The sequence below is a fragment of the Mobula birostris genome, chromosome 2 (genome assembly GCF_030028105.1).
Source record: "Mobula birostris isolate sMobBir1 chromosome 2, sMobBir1.hap1, whole genome shotgun sequence".
Lineage (NCBI taxonomy): Eukaryota > Metazoa > Chordata > Chondrichthyes > Myliobatiformes > Myliobatidae > Mobula > Mobula birostris.
Window position 1 is genome coordinate 5,737,651 of NC_092371.1, and position 21,444 is coordinate 5,759,094.

At 48.5% G+C, this 21,444-nt stretch overlaps 1 protein-coding gene across 3 annotated transcripts; it reads left to right on the plus strand.

Annotated features, from left to right (window-relative positions):
* Positions 1 to 1,004: 1,004 nt before the first annotated feature.
* Positions 1,005 to 19,446, plus strand: dpm3 (dolichyl-phosphate mannosyltransferase subunit 3, regulatory). Of its 3 annotated transcripts, none has more exons than XM_072276129.1 (3): positions 1,005 to 1,087; positions 14,604 to 14,702; positions 16,706 to 17,164. In XM_072276129.1, the coding sequence occupies exon 3, from the start codon at positions 16,724 to 16,726 to the stop codon at positions 17,021 to 17,023; it is 300 nt and encodes a 99-aa protein (XP_072132230.1). In that variant the 5' UTR covers positions 1,005 to 1,087; positions 14,604 to 14,702; positions 16,706 to 16,723; the 3' UTR covers positions 17,024 to 17,164. The 3 variants fall into 3 exon arrangements, with proteins under 3 accessions (XP_072132230.1, XP_072132236.1, XP_072132224.1); XM_072276135.1 differs by lacking the exons at positions 1,005 to 1,087; positions 14,604 to 14,702 and adding exons at positions 15,311 to 15,383; positions 19,357 to 19,446 and having other exon boundaries at positions 16,706 to 17,024; XM_072276123.1 differs by lacking the exons at positions 1,005 to 1,087; positions 14,604 to 14,702 and adding an exon at positions 15,311 to 15,383.
* The last annotated feature ends 1,998 nt before the right edge of the window (positions 19,447 to 21,444 follow it).

A 21,444-nucleotide genomic window follows, 5' to 3' on the forward strand; every position in this document is an offset into this window, starting at 1 on the left:
CCAAACTGTGGTGAATCTCTGGAATTCATTGCCAAATTCTGTGATGGGGCAGTGTAGAGGGAGCTTCACTCTGTGTCTGACCCTGGGAGTGTGTGATGGGACGGTGTAGAGGGAGTTTCACTCTGTGTCTGACCCCGGGAGTGTGTGATGGGACAGTGTAGAGGGAGCTTCACTCTGTGTCTGACCCTGGGAGTGTGTGATGGGACAGTGTAAAGGGAGTTTCACTCTGTGTCTGACCCCGGGAGTGTGTGATGGGACAGTGTAGAGAGAGTTTCACTCTGTGTCTGACTCCGGGAGTGTGTGATGGGACGGTGTAGAGGGAGTTTCACTCTGTGTCTGACCCCGGGAGTGTGTGATGGGACAGTGTAGAGGGAGTTTCACTCTGTGTCTGACCCCGGGTTTGTGTGATGGGACGGTGTGGAGGGAGTTTCACTCTGTGTCTGACCCCGGGAGTGTGTGATGGGACGGTGTGGAGGGAGCTTCAGTCTGTGTCTGACCCCGGGAGTGTGTGATGGGACAGTGTAGAGAGAGTTTCACTCTGTGACTGACCCCGGGAGTGTGTGATGGGACAGTGTAGAGGGAGTTTCACTCTGTGTCTGACTCCGGGAGTGTGTGATGGGACGGTGTAGAGGGAGTTTCACTCTGTGTCTGACCCCGGGAGTGTGTGATGGGACAGTGTAGAGGGAGTTTCACTCTGTGTCTGACCCCGGGTTTGTGTGATGGGACGGTGTGGAGGGAGTTTCACTCTGTGTCTGACCCCGGGAGTGTGTGATGGGACGGTGTGGAGGGAGCTTCAGTCTGTGTCTGACCCCGGGAGTGTGTGATGGGACAATGTAGAGAGAGTTTCACTCTGTGACTGACCCCTGATGGTGTGGAAGTGTCTGTCTCGCGGTGAATTGGTGGTTATATTAGTCAGGAGCTGCTGTCATGGAACAGCCTACCCGGTCAGTGCAGGGAACACAGCTGTGAACATAAGCTCTGTCTGCACACAATTACTGACGGACCCCTTGTCCGCCCTCCCTGCGACATTTCCTCTCCCAGCTTCCCCTTTGTCCTGTGGTCCCTGTAAACAGGATGAAGATGCCAGGTGTGTTTTGTGTGACTCTTTCCTCATTGTCTGTCCGTGTTGTGGGTTCAAATCCCATCCGGAGCACTATGGGAGGGGTGGAGAGGAGGGAGATCTGCACTGTGGGCGGGGGGGGGGGGTGAGGAGGGAGCTCTGTACTGTGGGAGGGGTGAAGAGGGAGCATCTCACTGTGGGAGGGGGGTGAGGAGGGAGCTCTGCACTGTGGGAGGGGGGGTGAGGAGGGAGCTCTGCACTGTGGGAGGGGAGGGGAAGAGGGAGCATCTCACTGTGGGAGGGGGGGTGAGGAGGGAGCTCTGCACTGTGGGAGGGGCATTGAGGAGGGAGCACCGTGCTGTGCCTCCCCACCAACATTGGAATACACAGCCAGCAACACAAGGGAAGATTAACACTGTGTGGCAGGGAATGAGTTAGTCACGGCTCAAGCAGAGGAAACCTTTGCTTCCTGAATGATAAGCCAGCAGTGTTTACACACGGCCTTCATCCCTCATCGAAGTACCCTGGGAGCCTCTTGCGAGCCTTGTCTGTTTAAACTTCCCGTCTTCCCACGCCGAGACGCGCTGGGTGTTGGGCAAGAGGGTAATCGGAGCGACTTTGATTCCAGTCGCTTCCAAAACCCCCTCTTCCCGGCCGAGACTCTATTAAATTGGTAAATCGGTGTTACTATTGTGACATGTGCCAATGAAAACCGCGTGCATGCCGTTCCATCACAATGGTTCATTTAGGTAATAGAAGGGAAAGCTACAACAGTTACAGAGAGAGTGCCCCACAAGCAAGCAGTAAGGTGCAAGGTCATAACCAGATAGATTTGAGGTTCAAGAGTAGTAGGGGACCATTCAGGAATCTGATAACAGGGGGGAAGAAGTTGTCCTTGAGCCTGGTGGTGCATGCTTTCAGGCTTTTTGTATCTTCCCTCTTGTGTGGGGCGGCGGGGGAAGAAGACAGAATGTCCGGGGTGAATGGGGGTCTTTGATTTACTGCTGGCTGATTTACTGAGGTTGCAGGGAGTGGAGACTGGTTCCTGTCCACAACTCTCTAAGGTTTCTTTTGGTCACGAGAAAGAGCGGTTAGAAACATGGAAAACCTACAGCACAATACAGACCCTTCGGCCCGCAATGCTGTGCCGAACATGTCCTTACTTTAGGGTTACCCATAGCCCTCTGCTTTTCTAAGCTCCATATACCTATCCAGGCCCTATTGTATCCGCCTCCACCACCACTGCCGGCAACCCATTCCACGCACTCACCACTCTCTGTGTAAAAAAACTTGCCCCTGACATCTCCTCTGTGCCTACTCCTGGTGCTCCAGAGAAAACCACCCAAGTTTACCCAGCTTCTCGTGATGGCACCTACCCCTTAAACCAGGCAGCATCCTGGCAACCTCTTCTGCACCCTCACCAAAGCCTCAACGTCCTTCCCATAGCAGGAAGTTACTTCATAAAAGTGAGAGAGAAGATTGCTGCATCATTGACGATGACCTTTGTGTGTGTGTGTGTTGTTTTTGAGCTGAACACTGTGGACTTGCTATGTGGCTGTTAACACAAGGAACACTTTCCAGTTCTATATTTCTAATAAATCCGGATCTGTACCAGATGATTGGAGGGTGGCAAATGTTATTGCCTTGTTCAAGAAAGGTAATGGGGATAATCCTGGAATCATGGACCAGTGAATTTTACATTAGCGGTGGGAAAAGTAGTGGAGAGGATTCTGAGCGGCAGGTTTTATGAGCACTTGGAGGGGCAGAGCCTGATTTGGGATAGGCACCATGATTTTGTAAGGGACAGGTCATCTGACCCCTCCCACTGACCTTTGACTCTCACTGAGATGGTAGGAATAAGAACAGGCCCTTCTGTCCCTCTGGATCATTCTGCAAATTTCTACAGATGTATGGTAGGGAGCATTCTAACTGGTTCCATCACCGTCTGGTATGCAGGGGCCACTGCGCAGGATCGGAAAAAAACCTGCAGAGAGTTGTAAGCTCTGCCAGCTCCATCCTGGGCAACTGACAATAGACAATAGGTGCAGGAGTAGGCCATTCAGCCCTTCGAGCCAGCACCACCAGCCTCTCCCATGTCCAGGACAACCTCAAAAAGCGATAGGTCAAAAAGGCACATCCACCATTAACGATCCCCATCACCATCAAGGAGGAGGTACAGGAGCCTGAAGACACACACTCAACATTTCAGGAACAGCTTCTTCCCCTCTGCCAGCAGATGTCTGAATGGACAATGAACCCGTGAACACTCAGTATTGTCCTCTCAACAGACAATAGGTGCAGGAGTAGGCCATTCGGCCCTTCGAGCCAGCACCGCCATTCACTGTGATCATGGCTGATCACCCACTGTCAGTATCCAGTTCCTGCCTTATCCCCATAACCTTTGATTTCACTATCTTTAAGAGCTCTATCCATCTCTTTCTTGAAAGCATTTAGAGACTTGGCCTCCACTGTCTTCTGGGGCAGAGCATTCCATATATCCACCACTCTCTGGGAGAAAAAGTTTTTCCTCAACTCCGTTCTAAATGGCCTACCCCTAATTCTTAAACTGTGGCCTCTGGTTCTGGACTCAGCGGGAACATGTTTCCTGCCTCCAGCGTGTCCAATCCCTTAATAATCTTATATGTTTCAATCAGATCCCCTCTCATCCTTCTAAATTCCAGAGTATACAAGCTCAGTCGCTCCAATCTTTCGACATATGACAGTCCTGCCATCCCGGGAATTAACCTTGTGAACCCACGCTGCACTCCCTCAATAGTAGGAATGTCCTTCCTCAAATTTGGAGACCAAAACTGCACACAGTACTCCAGGTGTGGTCTCACTAGGGCCCTGTACAGCTGCAGAAGGATCTCTTTGCTCCTATACTCAACTCCCCTGGTTATGAAGGCCAGCATGCTATTAGCTTTCTTCACTGCCTGCTGTACCTGCATGCTTACTTTCAGTGACTGATGAACAAGGGCACCCAGATCTCATTGTACTTCCCCTTTTCCTAACTTGACTCCATTTAGATAGTAATCTGCCTTCCTGTTCTTACTACCAAAGTGGATAACCTCACATTTATCCACATTAAACTGCATCTGCCATGCATCTGCCCACTCACCCAGCCTGTCCAAGTCACCCTGCATTCTCATAACATCCTCCTCACATTTCACACATCTCTCTTTTTGAACTAATATTTATTTGTTTGTTTATTTATTTTACATATTCTTTTTGAAATTCACGGCAATGTTTACGTACTGCACTGTACTAAAGAGATGGGTTACACCTGAACCTGAGGGACACCAATATCCCTGCGGGCAGGTTTGCTAGAGTTGTTCGGGAGGGTTTAAGCTAATTTGGCAGGGGGATGGGAACCAGAGAGATTGGGCTGAGGATGAGGTAGTTGGTTTACAAACAGAGGCAATGTTTAGTGAGACTCCTCACAAGGAGAGGATAATCGGGCAAAATTACAGTCAACGGAATGAGTTGTAATGTAAATGGGGAACAAAATCGAAAAGGATGCTGAAGGCTGAAGGTGTATTTGAATGCACACAATATATGGAATAAGGTCGATGAACTTGTATCACAGTTACAGATTGCCGTGTATGATGTTGTAGACATCACTGAATCGTGCCTGAAAGAAGATTATAGCTGGGAACTTAATGTTCAAGGATACACGTTGTATCAAAAGGACAGGCAGGAAGGCAGAGGGGGTGGTGTTGCTCTGTTTGTTAAAAAAAATGAAAGCAAATCATTAGAAAGAGGTGGCGTGGGGTCGGAAGGTGTAGAATCGTTGTGGAAAGAGCTAAGGAACAGAAAGGGTAAAAGCATTCTGATAGGAGTTATATACAGACCTGCAAACAGTAACCAGGATGTGGTCTACAATTTACAACAGGAGATAGAAAATGTCTGTCAGAAGGGCAAATTACAATAGTCATGGGGGATTTCAAATGCAGGTAGATTGGGAAAATCAGGTTGGTGCTGGATCCCAAGAGGGGGAGTTTGTAGAATGCCTACGAAATGGCTTTTCAGAGCAGCTCGTGGTTGAGCCCACTAGGGGATCAGCTATTCTGGACTGGGTGCTGTGCAATGAACTGGAATTGATTAGAGAGCTTAAGGTAAAGGAACCCTTAGGGGCCAGTGATCATAATATGATAGAATTCACCCTGCGATTTGAGAAGGAGAAGCTTTGGTAAGATGTATCAGTATTACAGTGGAGTAAAGGGAATTACAGAAGCCAAAGTTGATTGGAAGAGGACACTAGAAGGAAGCAATGTCTGGAGCTTCTGGGAGCAATACGGAACCTGTAGGATAGATACATCCCAAAGAGGCAGGATGATGCAACCACGACTGACAAGAGAAGTCAAAGCCCACATAAAAGCCAAGGAGATGTCACATAATACAACAAAAATTAGTGGGAAGTTAGAGGATTTGGAAGCTTTTAAAAACCATCGAAAAAGCCATAAAGAATGAAAAGATGGAATACAAAGGTAAGCTGGCCAATAATATTAAAGAGGTTACCAGAAGTCTCTTCAGCTATATAAAGTGTAAAAGAGAGTAGATATCGGACCTCTGGAAAATGATACGAGAGGTAGTAATGGGGGACAAACTGAATAAGTATTTTGCATCAGTCTTCACTGTGTGAAGACACTAGCAGTGTGTCAGAAGTTCAAGAGTGTCAATGGGCAGAAGTGAGTGAAGTTGCTACTATAAAGGAGAAAGTGTTTGGGAAGTTGAAAGATCTGAAGGTAGATAAGTCATGTGGACCAGATGGACTACAAACCAGGGTTCTGAAAGCAGTGGCTAAAGAGATTGGGGGGGGAGATTAATAATGATCTTTCAAGAATCAATGGATTCCAGCATGGTTCCAGAGGAATGGAAAATTGCAAATGTGACTCCATTCTTTAAGAAGGATGAGAGGCAGAAGAAAGAAAATTATAGGCCAGTTACCCTGACCTCAGTGGTTGGGAGTCAATTGTTAAGGATGTGGTTTTAGGTACTTGGAGCCACATGATAAAATAGGCCAAAGTCAGCATGGTTTCCTTAAGGGGAATTTTTGCCTGACAAGTCTGTTGGAATTCTTTGAAGAAATAACAAGAAGGATAGATAAAGGAGAATTGGTTAATATTAATGTTGTGTACTTGAAGGCATTTGACAAGGTGCCACACATGACGCTGCTTAACAAGCTATGAGCCCATGGTATTACAGGAAAGATACTAGCATGGATAGAGAATTGGCTGACTGGGGGCGGGGAATGAGTGAGAATAAATGGAGCCTTTTTGGGTTCGCTGCCCATGACCAGTGGTGTTCCACGGGGACTGCTTCTTTTTACGTTGTATGCCAATGATATGGATGAAAGGATTGATGACGTTATGGCTAGGTTTGTGAGTGATACGAAGATAGGTGGAGGGGCAGGTAGCTTTGAGGAAGTAGAGAAGCAACAGAAGGACTTAGACAAATTGGGAGAATGCGCAAAGAAGTGGCAGATGGAATACAAAGTCTGGAAGGGTATGGTCATGCACTTTGACAGAAGAAATAAAAGCATAGACTGTTTTCTAAATGGAGAGAAAATTCAAAAATCTGAGGTGCAAGGGGACTTGGGAGTCCTCGTGCATGATTCCCTAAAGGTTAATTTGCAGGCTGAGTCTCTGATGAGAAAGGCAAATGCAATGTTAGCATTCATTTCAAGAGGACTAGAATACAAAAGCAAAGATGTGATGTTGAGGCTGTATAAGGCATTAGTGAGGCCTCACTTGGAGTACTGTGAACAGTTTTGGGACCCTTATCTAAGAGGTTATGTGCTGACATTGGAGAGGGTTCAAAGGAGATTCACAAATATTGTTCTGGGATTGAAAGGCTTGTCAGATAAGAAATGTTTGATGGCTCTGGGCCTGTATTCACTGTTATTCATAAGAATGAGAGGGATATCAATGAAACCTATGGAATGGTGAATGGCCTTGATAGAGTGAATGTGGAGAGGATGTTTCCTATGGGGGGGAGCCTAAGACCAGAGGACACAGCCTCAGAATAGAGGGACATCCAATTAGAACGGAGATGAGGAGGGATTTCTTTAGCCCTGGAGTTCTGAATCTGTGGAATTTGTTGCCACAGGCGACTGTGGAGGCCAAGTCATTGGGTATACTTAAGGCAGAGATTGATAAATTCTTGATTAGTCAGGGTATGAAGGGATACGGGGAGAAGGCAGGAAACTGGGGCTGAGAGGGAAATGGATTAGTCATGATGAAATGGCGGCGCCAAATGGCTTAATTCTGCTCCTATGTCTTATGGTCATAAAACAACAAATTTCACTATAGAGTGCATCATGGTCGGTCATGGACTATGTGCCGCGTCCATCACGGGTCAAGCCCTCCCCACGATTGAGCACATCTGTGTGAAGCATTGTTGCAGGAAAGCAGCATCCACCATCGGAGACCTTCACCACCCAGGTCATGCTCTCTTCTCGCTGCTGCCATCAGGAAGGTGGTACAGGAGTCTCAGGACCCACAGCACCAGGTTCAGAACAGTTATTACCCCTCAACCATCAGGAAAGGGGTACAGGAGTCTCAGGACCCACAGCACCAGGTTCAGGAACAGTTATTACCCCCTCAACCATCAGGAAAGGGGGTACAGGAGCCTCAGGTCCCACAGCACCAGGTTCAGGAACAGTTATTACCCCTCAACCATCAGGCTCCTGAACCAGAGGGGACAACTTCACTCACCCCAACACTGAACTGTTCCCAGAACATATGGACTCACTTTCAATGACTCTTCATCTCATGTCGACCATATTTATTATTGATTTATTATTGATTTATTATTGATTTATTATTGATATTTCTCCTTTTCGTATTTGCACAGTTTGCTGTTTTCCGCATACCTCTATTTATTTGTTTAGCGATAGGGCACAGAGTCGCCCCTTCACCCCACAACTACGATTAACCCTAATCACGGGACAAATGTTAATGACTAATTAACTTACCCGGTACACCTTTAGCCTGTGGGAGGAAACGGGAAAAACCTACACATTCTTTGGGGAGGATGTACAGAGGCTCCATACGGAAGGGTGCCAGGACTGAACACCGAACTCCAGACGCCACGAGGCAGTATTAGCGACGTGCCAGCCGCAGTGCTACTGTGCTGGGTGTGATCTTTCACTGACTCCATTGCGTTTCCTGTACTTACTGTGAATGCCCACAAGAAAATGAATCTCAGGTTTGTATATGGTGACCCATATGTACTTTGATAATACGTTTACTTGGCCTGTCAGTGATACTAAACCTGATTTCTCATTCTACACAGTGTCAGACTCTTGGTGCAGTGGAGATAACTGTCAAATCTCTCCCTCCCGGACGCTCCGAATTTCAGGATGTTCGTGGAGTGACCCTAGTTTATCTCGCACCGCACACATTCCCATTAAACCCCCCGCTCTTCCTCTCTGTAGTTACTTCCTGGTGACACCAGGGTCGCCTCGGTGTTCGCTTTGTGCTTCGTGGACCCACGCACACTCGTTTACGGCTTTAAGAGATGCCTGCCCCAGGTCGAGCCGCTGGCCCCTGACCAAGACCTGGGCCTGGGCTACTCTCCGTGTTTTCACCAGCACGGCTTCCTGTTGCAGCGGGCATCCTGTGCTGGACTGGCGGGAGGAGAGGGGGAGGTGCCGACTGGGAGCCCAGTGCTCGGACCGTTCCCACCACACGTCGTGCCCCGGGGATTTGGCACTCACACACACTCACTCACAAGCTCCCAGTTCTCTCATACACACACACACACTCACAAACTCCCAGTTCTCTCATACACACACACACTCACTCACAAGCTCCCAGTTCTCTCTCACACACACACTCACTCAGAAGCTCTCAGTTCTCTCATACACACACACACACACTCACTCACAAGCTCCCAGTTCTCTCATACACACACACACACACTCACTCACAAGCTCCCAGTTCTCTCATACACACACACACACTCACTCACAAGCTCCCAGTTCTCTCATACACACACACACTCACTCACAAGCTCCCAGTTCTCTCACACTCACACACACTCACTCAGAAGCTCCCAGTTCTCTCATACATACACATTCACTCACTCAGACATACAAACTTTCTCTCTCATGTCCTCTGTTTCACACAGTCGCTCTTCTTGCTCACAAATACACTTTCTCATACTCTCTCACAAACTCCTTCACACACACTTACACACAATTCTCTCTCAGACACAGACTTTCTGTCTGGCATAAACATATGTTCCCTGTCTCTTGTCTCTCTCTCTCTCTCTCTCTCACACACACAAATCAAACACAAACATAAACACACAGTTGCTCTCTTGCTCGTACATAAACTCTTTTTCATATTCTCTCATACTCTCATAAACATCCTCACACTCACACATGCTCAGACACTATCTCGCACACTCTCTCAGACCACAAACTTGCTCTCTGGCACACACGCTCAGACACAAAATTGCTCTCCTTCTCTCACACACACTCTCTCAGTTGCACTCTTGCACTCTCACACATACACACTCAGATATGAACTCGCTGTCTCTCTCTCTCACTCACACACACAGACACACACTCGGACACTCTTACACACACTCTCTCAGACACAAACTTCCTTTCTCTCTCACTCACACACTCAGACATTCTCGCACACACTCAGACACTCTCTTGCACTCTCTCAGACACAAACTTGCTCCTTCTCTCTCTCTCACACACACACACACACACACACACTCAGACACTCTCGCACACAGTCTCTCAGACACAAACTTTCTCTCTCACACACACTCAGACACTCTCTTGCACACTCTCAGGCACAAACTTGCTCCCCCTCTCTCTCTCACACACACACGCTCAGATATTCTCACACACAGTCTCTCAGACACAAACTAGCTCTCTCACACACACAGTCTCTCAGACACAAACCAGCTCACCCGCACACATACTTGCTGTCTCAGTGGAAAATGGAGACCGAGGGTGTCAGTAGAGGGGAGACTGATTTGTTTGACTGTCAGGTGTGTGGAGAAGTGACGTGTGTCTTCTGTTCCTGGAGAGAACTGCACCCTGAGAGATGGTGGGGAGGACCTTTCATACAAGTTTTTACAGATGCTCCATAAAAACCCATCCTGTCCAGGTGTATCACGGCTCGGAACAGCAAGAGCTCTGCTCTTGACAGCAAGAAACTGCAGAGAGTTGTGGGCAGAAACCGATCTCCCCTCCATGGACTCCATCTATACTTCTCTCTGCCTTGGGAATGAATCCAGCATCACCAAAGACCCACCCACCTGGACGTTCTCTCTCCTCAGGCAGAAGGTGCAACACTCTGAAATCACATACCACCAGGCTCAACGACAGCTTCGACCCTGCTGTTACCAGATGCTTGAACAGACCTCTCAAACACTAAAAGATGAACTCTTGATTTCCTATTCCACCTCGCCAGAGTCCTTGCACTTTATTTTTCTGCCTACGCTGCACTTTCTCTGTAACTGTAACACTCTATTCTTAGTTGTAGTCATAGTCATAGTCATACTTTATTGATCTCCGGGGAAACTGGTTTTCGTTAAAGTTGCACCATAAATAATTAAATAGTAATAAACCCACAAATAGTTAAATAGTAATATGTAAATTATGCCAGGAGTAAGTCCAGGACCAGCCTATTGGCTCAGGGTGTCTGACCCTCCAAGGGAGGAGTTGTAAAGTTTGATGGCCACAGGCAATATGCAATATGGTTTCCTTTTGAGAGCATCCTGACTGGCTGCATCACTGCCTGGTGTGAACAGCCCTGCACACCTGTAGATGAGAACTTCCCACTATTCAGGACATTTACAAAGACAGGTGTGTAAAAAGGGTCCAAAGGATCATTGGGGACCCAAGTCACCACAACCACAAACTGTTCCAGCTGCTACCATCCGGGAAATGGTACCGCAGCATAAAAGCCAGGACCAACAGGCTCCAGGACAGCTTCTTCCACCAGGCCATCAGACTGATAAAGTTGTATTCCTATGTTATATCGACAGTCCTGTTGTATATCTTACTGCTTGTTGTTCTTCAGTCGTTAAGTCAAGTCTGACTCTTTGTGACCTCATGGACCATTGGGTCCACAGGGTTTTCATGGAATTTACAGAAGTAGATTGCCAGGCCTTTCTTCCACACAGATACTGCTGTTGCCCAGGTTGGGACCCGGCTGGGTTTGAACTCATGACCATCTGCATTGAAGTCCAGTGCTGATACCACTACACCACCAGCTGGCCCACATCTTACTGTACATACTATTTATTACAACTCACTATAAATTGCACATTGCACATTCAGGCAGAGATGGAACATAAGGAGTTTTACTCCTCATCTCTGTGAAGGATGTAAGAAATAAAGTCAATTCAATTCAATACCTCAATGTACTGATGTGGCATGATCTGTCTGGATGGCACGCAGGCTGACAGAAGGCTTTCACTGTATCTCGGTACGTGCAACGATAACCAATAACCAATATTGCTGAGTAGTCTGGGGATGCTTAAAGTGTCCCAAGGTAGCTCTGGCTCCCTAATAAATACTTCTTCACAGAACTTGGAAAAGTGAAGCAGAGGGGAAAGCCCAGGTGGAGATTTTTGGCCAGATATGGAGATAGGACTAATTAAGCAGAGGAATGTGTTCCCCACAACCTGACATGTTGCCGTAGGGCCTAACACTGACTGTCGTCCAGTTCCCGACAGCAGGCTGTCCTTTGCTGTTGAGATCCCAGGCGTGGAAGCTGCAGCAAAAAGGCGCGGTGGACAGCAGCGAGGGCTATCAAAGTTTGGAGTGATCTGGAACAACTGGGAAGTTGGGCTGAAAAATGACGGATGGCACTTAACACAGAAGAATGTGAGGTATTGCACCTTCGGAGGACAAACCAGGGTAGGACTCGCACAGTACATGGTAGGGCACTGAGGAGTGCGCTAGAACAGAAGGACCTGGGAATACAGATCCATAATTCCTCGAAAGAGGCATCACCTTTTCAACCTTGGCCTTCATAAATCAGGGCATTGAGTACAGGAGATGGGATAGTATGTTGAAGTTGTTTAAGATGCTGCTGAGGTCAAATTTGGAGTATTGCATGCACTTCTGGTCACCTACAAAAGGAAAGATATTAATAACCTTGAAAGAGTACAGAGAAAATTTAGAAGAATATTGCTGGGACTTCTTGACCTGAGTTATAGGGAAAGGTTAGGACTTTATTTCCTGGAGCATAGGAGAATAAGGGGAGATCTTATAGAGTAATACAAAATTATGACAGATATAGAAAGGGTGAATGCATGTAGGCATTTTCTCCCCCTGAGTGGGTGAGACTAGATCAGGGGGTCGTAGGTGAAAGGTGAAATACTTAAGAGGAATATGAAGGAGAATATCTTCACTCAGAGGGTAGTGGGTGTGATATGTGAGACCAGGTGAGGGAGAAGGTGGGTGGTGGTGGATGGGGGAAGTGAAATAAAAGCTGGGAGGTGATGGGTGGATTAAAACACAAAATAATCTGCAGATGCTGGGGTCAAAGCAACACTCCCACTCCCATTCAGTAATTCTGCTTCCCACTCCCATTCAGAAAACTCTGCTTCCCACTCCCATTCAGATGTGTCCATACATGGCCTCCTCTACTGCCATGATGAGGCTAAACTCAGGTTGGAGGAGCAGCACCTCATATACCGTCTAGGTAGTCTCCAGCCCCTTGGTATGAACATAGAATTCTCCAACATCCGGTAATTCCCTCCCCCTCCCTTCCCCTATCCCTATTTCACTCTGCCCCCTCCCCCAGCTCCCTCATGGTTCCGCCTCCTCCTACTACCCATTGTGTTTTCCCCTATTCCTCTTTCACCTTTCCTGCCTATCACCCCCCTGCCTCCCTTCCCCCACCCCTTTATCTTTCCCCTTACTGGTTTTTCACCTGGAACCTACCAGCCTTTTCCTTCCCACCCTCCCCCCACCTTCTTTACAGGGCCTCTGCCCCCTCCCTCTGCAGTCCTGACGAAGGGTTCCGGCCCGAAACGTCGACTGATCGTTTCCACCGATACTGCCCGACCTGCTGAGTTCCTCCAGCGTGTTGTGAGTAATGGGTGGATTAACATATGAGGAGTTTGATGTCTCTGGGCCTGTACTTGGTGGAGTTCAGATGGATGAGGGAGGGATCTCATTGCAACCTCCCAAATACTGAATAGAGAGTGGGTATTTCCATCTGTAGGAGGGTCTAAGATCCAAGGGCACAGCCTCAGAGAAAAAAAGAAATGAGATGGGGAGGAATTTCTTCAGTTGAAAGACAGTGAATCTGTGGAATTCATTGCCACAGGCAACTGTGGAGGCCAGGTCATTAAGTGTATTTGAGGCAGAGATTGATAGGTTCTTGATTGGTAAAAGCATGAAGGGTTATGGAGAGAAGGCAGGAGAATGGAGTTAAGAATCATTCATGATTGAATAGTGGAGAAGATTCAAATGGCCTAATTCTGCTCCTATATCATATGATCTTATTTGCTGACAAGCAAAACCACCTTCAACTCCTAAGAAAGTAAAGACTCCCTCTCTGTCCATTTAACAATCCTGTTAAACAAGCTCTGGATTCTAATCTGACAAAAGATACTCACAGAATTGATGCTGGAGGGCAGACGTTTCAAGGCAGGCTGAATTATTCAAAGTCGAGTTTGTTGTCATATGCACAGGTGCAGTGAAAACTTACTTGCAGAATCATCACAGGTGCACAACATTCACAGGAAAAGCATAAATTATACGCAAATTTTACTGGAAAGAATGCAATTAGAACAATGAAACAATGTTTATTGAGGTAAAAAGTGGTCACAGTGTTGCTGTACTGAGGTGGTGATCGGGGTTGAGCTGGTCGGTTCAAGAACCGAATGGTTGAAGGGAAGTAGCTGTTTCTGAACCTGGTGGTGTGGGACTTCAGGCTTTTGTACCTCCTGACCGATGGAAGATGGCCTGGCCGGATGGTGGGGATCTTCGGTGATGGATGTTGCCTTCTTGAGGGCTGTGCCCGTGATGGAGGGCCATATGGAGGAGGATGAGTGGAGCCAAGGAAGAATATTTGGGATCGGACAAATATTCATCTCTGAAACAAGAGGTCTGAATCACTTATTGTGATGCACCCTGACTATACGAACACACATCAAAGTTGCTGGTGAACGCAGCAGGCCAGGCAGCATCTCTAGGAAGAGGTACAGTCGACATTTCAGACCGAGACCCTTCGTCAGGACTAACTGAAGGAAGAGTTAGTAAGAGATTTGAAAGTTGGAGGGGGAGGGGGAGATCCAAAATGATAGGAGAAGACAGGAGGGGGAGGGATGGAGCCAAGAGCTGGACAGGTGATAGGCAAAGGGGATATGAGAGGGTCATGGGACAGGAGGTCCGGGGAGAAAGACGGGGGCGGGGAACCAGAGGATGGTCAAGGGGTATATTCAGAGGGACAGAGGGAGAAAAAGGAGAAAGAATGTGTGTATATAAATATAGGATCTTGCTTTGTCTGAACTTTGCCTTCTCCTTCTCACCCTCCCCCCACCTTTTTTATAGGCCCTCTGCCCCTTCCCTCTTCAGTCTTGATGAAGGGTTCCAGCCGAAACATTGACTGATCGTTTCCACGGATGACCTGCTGAGTTCCTCAGGCGTGTTGTGAGTGTTGCTTTGCCTGAACCAATAGCCCAATTTCCTGAAACACAATGGCAGCACATTGTCAGAGAGGGTGCCAAAGGCTGAAACGTCCTCCACAACATTGCTGTGGAAAAGAGATGTGGGAAGTCCTCAATTTTGTTTTTCTTGTATTAAGCTGAATAAATCAATTTTCCCCCGCACGATTAAAGTATGGAATAATCTTCACCCTACCACAGTCACACAACCAAACCCAATTAAATTTAAGGCAGCTTTTCTTCTTCAAAAATCTCTTTCTTAAACCCACCCTCCGCCACCTCCAGCTAAAATTCCATGCGGAATATTTTGGAAGATCAAGAACCAAGAAATAAACCACATCATTTCAGTCTTTTTATAAATTAAAAATATATATATATTTTGCAATGAAAGATAGTAAAGCAATCCGAATATCTACATCAAGGAGTCTTATTATTTGTTCTTTTTATTGAAATATATTTTATTACATCTGGGAGTGAAGCTGCGTTTCCATGGGAACCTTACTCGGCCCAGCCAGCCTCACGCAGGCGCAATTGGAGAGTGTAGGAAATTCGTGGGGTCTGCTGGGAAATGTAGTCATTGCGACGTGGGCGGTAAAGTTTACGGATGTTACTATAAGACCCAGGGTGCACCGCGCTAACTTCCGGACCTCTGAGCGAGGGGAAACAGGTGAGCGGGGTGAATGGTGAAGGCGGTGACTGAGGAGGGCAGAGGTGGGGGTGAGGGAGAGGGACTGCAGAGAGGAGAGGGGAGGAGGAGGAGGAGGGGGTTAGTGTGGAGGGGGAATGCAGGGAGGAGGGAGAGAGTGGGCAGTGGAAGAGAAGGTGTGATGGGTAGAATGAAGAGAGGAGAGGGAGATGAGGGAGGAGGGGAGGGGAGTAGGGAGGGAGAGAGTGGGCAGCGGAAGGGAAGGTGTGATGGGTGGAGTGAAGAGGGAGAGGAAGATGAGGGAGGAGGGGAGGGGAGTAGGGAGGGAGAGAGTGGGCAGTGGAAGGGAAGGTATGATGGGTGGAGTGAAGAGGGAGAGGAAGATGAGGGAGGAGGGGAGGGGAGTAGGGAGGGAGAGAGTGGGCAGTGGAAGGGAAGGTGTGATGGGTGGAGTGAAGAGGGAGAGGAAGATGAGGGAGGAGGGGAGGGGAGTAGGGAGGGAGAGAGTGGGCAGCGGAAGGGAAGGTGTGATGGGTGGAGTGAAGAGGGAGAGGGAGATGAGGGAGGAGGGGAGGGGAGTAGGGAGGGAGAGAGTGGGCAGTGGAAGGGAAGGTGTGATGGGTGGAATGAAGAGAGGAGAGGGAGATGGGGAGGGGAGGGGAGTAGGGAGGGAGAGAGTGGGCAGTGGAAGAGAAGGTATGATGGGTGGAGTGAAGAGGGAGAGGAAGATGAGGGAGGAGGGGAGGGGAGTAGGGAGGGAGAGAGTGGGCAGTGGAAGAGAAGGTATGATGGGTGGAGTGAAGAGGGAGAGGGAGATGAGGGAGGAGGGGAGGGGAGTAGGGAGGGAGAGAGTGGGCAGTGGAAGGGAAGGTGTGATGGGTGGAATGAAGAGAGGAGAGGGAGATGGGGAGAAGAGGGGAGTAGGGAGGGAGAGAGTGGGCAGTGGAAGAGAAGGTGTGATGGGTAGAATGAAGAGAGGAGAGGAAGATGAGGGAGGAGGGGAGGGAGGAGGGAGAGAGTGGGCAGTGGAAGGGAAGGTGTGATGGGTGGAGTGAAGAGGACAGAGAGGATGATACAGGAGACAGGAGTGGAGGGACAGGCAAGGGAGGGTAAGATTTATTATCACTGACATATTTAGTGAAATATGTTTTTTGAAATCTTGAGGGAGAATGACAGGGAAAGGAGGAACCAAGCCCAACACTCTCATTGCTTTGTCTGTGAAGCTCCCCAGAGCTGAGCAACTTGATCCCTGGGCCCACCAGGCAGAGTTGGTGAGGAGGGAGGAGCACGTTCCCTCGAACTTTATCTCTGTAAACACTCTTTTCCCCCCTCCATCTCCCCAGGAGGAGCGTTTGGCGACCATGACAAAGCTGACGAACTGCCTCCTGCCCCTGGGTCTGCTGGCCACAGTCTGGGCCGGCCTCGTCTTCAACCTGCTGGGCCTGGGCCTGCCCAAGCCCGGCCCCGAGCTCCTGTGGCCCCTGCCCGCCTACCTGCTGGTCTCCTTCGCCTGCTATTCCCTGGGCACCATAGGCTTCGGCCTGGCCACCTTCAACGACTGCCCAGACGCCGCCGCTGAGCTCCAACACCAGATCCACGAGGCGAGGAGGGAGCTTGCTGCCCGAGGCTTCCGCTTCCCGGAGCCCTCGGGCTCGGCCTAGGGTGAGGACGCTGGACCCTCTCCCTGGCATAATGCACAGCCAGAGAGAACCTCTGTCCTCCGTTCAATTGTTTTTTAATTTAAGAAATAGGCTTTATTCATGTAAAAAAAAATACAAACTTCAAAAACTTTACATATGTGATCAATGCATTCAGGAGTGTTAACTTCAAAGAGGAAAAGCAGAAGGAAAAAAATAGCCGTGGAATGATCGGGGCTGAAATATTATGGACATTGAAGAACAACACACGCAAACTGCTGGAGAAACTCAGCAGATCAGGTAGCATTAATGGAGAGGAATAAACAGTCGACATTTCAGCCAAGTCCCTTCATCAGGACCAGAAAGGAAGGGGGAAGAATCCATAATTTTCAGTATAGATTTCCAGCATCCACAGAATCACTTCTGTTAGGGAGATTTACCGGGATGTTGTCTGGACTAGAGGAAACATCTTGTTGTGCTAGGCTGAGTGAGCTAGGGTTTTTCTGTTTGGAGTGAGAGGGAGATGAGAAGGCACTTGATGGAGGTGCACAAGATGATATGAGGCGTGGATGATGTAGACAGCCAGAGATCTTTCCCCAGGGCGGAATAGCGAACATGAGAGGGCATCATTTTAAGGTGATTGGAGGAAAGTATAGGGGGGGATGTCAGAGCTAAGTTTTAAACACAGTGGTAGAGGCAACTACATTAAGAAACCCTTAGATAGGCACGTGGATGATAGAAAAATGGAGGGTTACGTAGGAGGGAAAAGTTAGCTCTTGGAGTAGGTTAAAAGGTCAGCACAAGGGCCTGTACTGTGCTGTAATATTCCATGTAACACAGCACCAGTGTCCCCTTGTTGTGCTTGTATCTCCTCCCTCACCACTGCTCAGGGCCCCAGACGACTGAGGTGGTGCTTCACGTGCTAGTCTGTCAGGGTCATCTGTTGTATTCAATGTTCCCAATGAGGCTGTCTCTCCTTCGGTTAGCCCTGATGAAGATCGGGAGGCTACTTTGTCAAGCACATTCGCTCTGTCCGCCGCAAAAAGCAGGATCTCCCGGTGGCCATCCATCTCAGTTCAACTTCACATTCCCGTTCCGATGTGTCTGCCCATGGTCTCCACGATTCGGCCCGACTCTGGTTGGACAAGCAACACCTGGGTAGCCTCCAGCCTGATGGCATGAACATCAATTTCTCCAACTTCCAGCAATTACTAACCCCTTCCCTCCTCTCTCTTTTTCCATTCCCCATTCTGGTTCCTCTCTCATCCCTTCTCTTCTCGCCTCGCCTGCTTATCGGATTTCTCCTTCTTCAGCCCTTTACTCTTCCACCTATCACCTCCCAGCTTCTTTCTTCATCCCTACACTTTCCGATCTTTCCCCCACCCATTACCTCCCAGCTTGTTATTTCATCCCTATACCTTCCGACCTTCCCTCACTCATTACCTCCCAGCTTATTTCATCCCTATACCTTCCGACCTTCCCCCTCAGTCATTACTTCCCAGCTTCTTATTTCATCCCTACACCTTCCGACCTTTCCCCCACCCAATACCTGCCAGCTTGTACTCCTTCCCCTTCCACTGCCACCTTATTCTTTCTTCCGCTCCCCTCCTTTCCAGTCCTGATGAAGAGTCTCAGCCTGAAGCATTGACTGTTCATTCCCTCCAGTGTCCAGCGGTCCCGGAGTACCTCTTTGGTATCTGATGGGTAGCAGGCGTTCTTCCTCCAGTAATACCCAGACACTAACATTTCCCTGGAAAATCACCGAGCAGTCAACTGGAGCAGAGCCCTCTGCTGTCCATCCCCAGGACCCACAGAGAGCTAACTTGGTCAACCCTAGTTCAAGAAGGCTGAGCCAGGCTAAAACAAGGTCAAGGCCGGGGGTGAAAGACGAACCGGTATAAGGCTCACCACACTGCGAGGTTTCCTCGCCTCAGGGCTGAACTGTGGCCTGCAGCCGTCGGGCTCCTGAACCGGCTTCACTTACCTTGGGGTTGAACTGGCTCGAGCTGTGGGCTCACTCTCCGGGACTTTGCAGTGTGATATTTGTTTACTTTTTTATTGTTTGCATGAGTTGTTCTTTTTTATGCACATTGGGAGTTTGACAGTCTGTATCTTTTTTAATGTGTTCTATTGGTTTCTTTGTCTTGTAGCCATCTGCAAGAAGACAAATCTCAAGGCTGTTTCCAGTATACATACTTTGATAATAGATGTACTTTGCAGCCGTGCTATCTGCCCAGCTCATTGCTCAGACAGTTTTTTGTTTGGGTTCGTAGGGATGGTTTTCAAAGTTTAAAGTAAATTTATTATCAAAGTACAATTTGTCACAAAATACTACCCTGAGATTCATTTCCTTGCAGGCTTGCATGGTAGAACAAAGAAAAAAGACTACACCCAAGGTCTGACTGTGCAACTACAAAGAGAAGGAAGTATTAAATAACACTGAGAACATGAGTTGTCGAGTCCTTGAAAGTGGGTTTGGGGTTGGTGCAGGGAGTTAGGATTTGGGCACGGGGATGAAGGAGAGCTAATGAAGAGTTCAGGAGTTGGTGATTGGAGACGTTAAAGAGGAATGATCCCCAAGGACCTGCAGACCTCATGGTGAATGACACACACCCAGAGTTCAAGCTCCCATGATCATCGGGTCCTGGTGTGTCCCAATACCTCTGTGAATTCTTGTTACACACCTCGGACCTTGCCACACCAAGGGTGACCCTCCATCATCTCTCTGAGCAAGGCCATCCCTCCCTCTGTCGAACCTTCCTTCCTTTCTCTGGAGCCTCACACGTAGGACCGCATACTTGAGGGGCCCTCCCGCCTCTTCTCAGACGGAGGGAGACTCTCTCCCCTTACCCCTTCTCCCGGGGTGGATGGTAGCAATCAGGCACCTGGATACACAACCTCAGGTGTAAAGGTGGTAGTGGACGCTTCTGTCCAACAGCTTCTGTCCACGGGCACTGACCCTTCACGTCCAGTGGAAGAGAGTTCGGTGGACCGAGACTCTTTCCAGGTTAAAGCAATTAGGCAAATCTGGCTAGAGAGAGATTTTCAGACCATTAATGCCCTTTTAAGATATTTTTATGTCCTTTTCAAAGTCAAATTTATTGTCACTTGCATTAGTATTGGGTTATTGTCACGTTTTGAGCAGCAGCAATCAGGATTGATTGGCAAGGGCAAGTGGATCAGCCGTCATTGGTGTGGACAGTGTTAGAATGATGACTTTGAAGTTTTAGTTCTTCAAGACGTTAGCGAGGAGAGGCTTGAGTGAGAGAAAGCGAAAATGCTGTAGGTAGATTTTTTTCCAACAGTTTATTGTTTTTTCTTACACTTAACTCAGTTACTTTATTGTCGCCAAACAATTGATACTAGAGCGTACAATCATCACAGCGATATTTGATTCCGCGCTAAACAGTAAAACAGTAGGGACGACCAGTAGGATAGTGGAATGCTGCTCTTGCAGGATGTGGGAAGGCAGGGAGACCTCCGGTGACCCTGACGACTACAACTGTGAGAAGTGCAGCTTCTAACACTCTGTGTTAAGGAGTTGGAGCTGCAGCTGGATGAACTTCAGATCATTCGGGAGGCTGAGGGGGTGATAGGTAACGGCACAGAGAGTAGTTACCCCCAAGGAAGGGGAAAAGGGTTAAACAGTCCGTGTAGAGCACCCCTGTGGCCATCCCCCCTCAACAACAGGTATATCACTTTGGATACACTGGGAGGGTGACCCAACACAGGAAAGTCACAGTGATTGGGTCTCTGGCACTGGGTCTGACTCGATGACTCAGAAGGCAAAGGTGGGGGGGGGGCATAGAGAGGCAAGCTGTAGTGATAGGGGAAAGGACGGGAGGTTCTGTGGGCGAAGACAAGATTCCCACGTGGTATGTTGCCTCCCAGGTGCCTGGGCCTGCGAGGTCACGGATCAAGTCCCTAACTTTCTTAGTGGGAGGGTGAAAAGCCTGAGGGCATGGTCCGTGTAGGCACCAATAACATCGGGAGGAAGAGTGACTAGGTTCTGCAAAGTGAGTTCAGGGAGTTGTGTGCCAAGTTAAAGGGCAGGACTTCCAGGGTTATGATCCCAGGATTGCTGCCTGGGATATGCTGGTGAGGCCAGGAATAGGAAGATCATACATGGCTCCTCGTAGGTGAGAGGGTGTCAGATTTTTGGATCATTGGGCTCTCTTGCAGGGAAGGTGGGACCTGTACAGAAGAGATGGTTTGCACCTGAACTGGGGGGGGGGGGGGAGCTAATATCCTAAGGGGATGGTTTGCTAGTACTACACGGGGGTTGGGGGTGGGTTAAAGATAAGTTTTGGGGGGGTTGGGACCAGAGTGCCAGAACAGTTAGTGGAGAGGTTGTGGAGACAGATGTTGGTAAGACCTCCGAAAAGTTTGAGCGTGATGCAACTAATGTCCTGAGCTGTATTTATTTCAATGCAATTAGTATCGTA

What these genes read in the sequence shown, in the direction of transcription:
- dpm3 (XM_072276129.1), top strand. Translation starts at nt 16,724, where the DNA reads ATGACAAAGCTGACGAACTGCCTCCTGCCCCTGGGTCTGCTGGCCACA.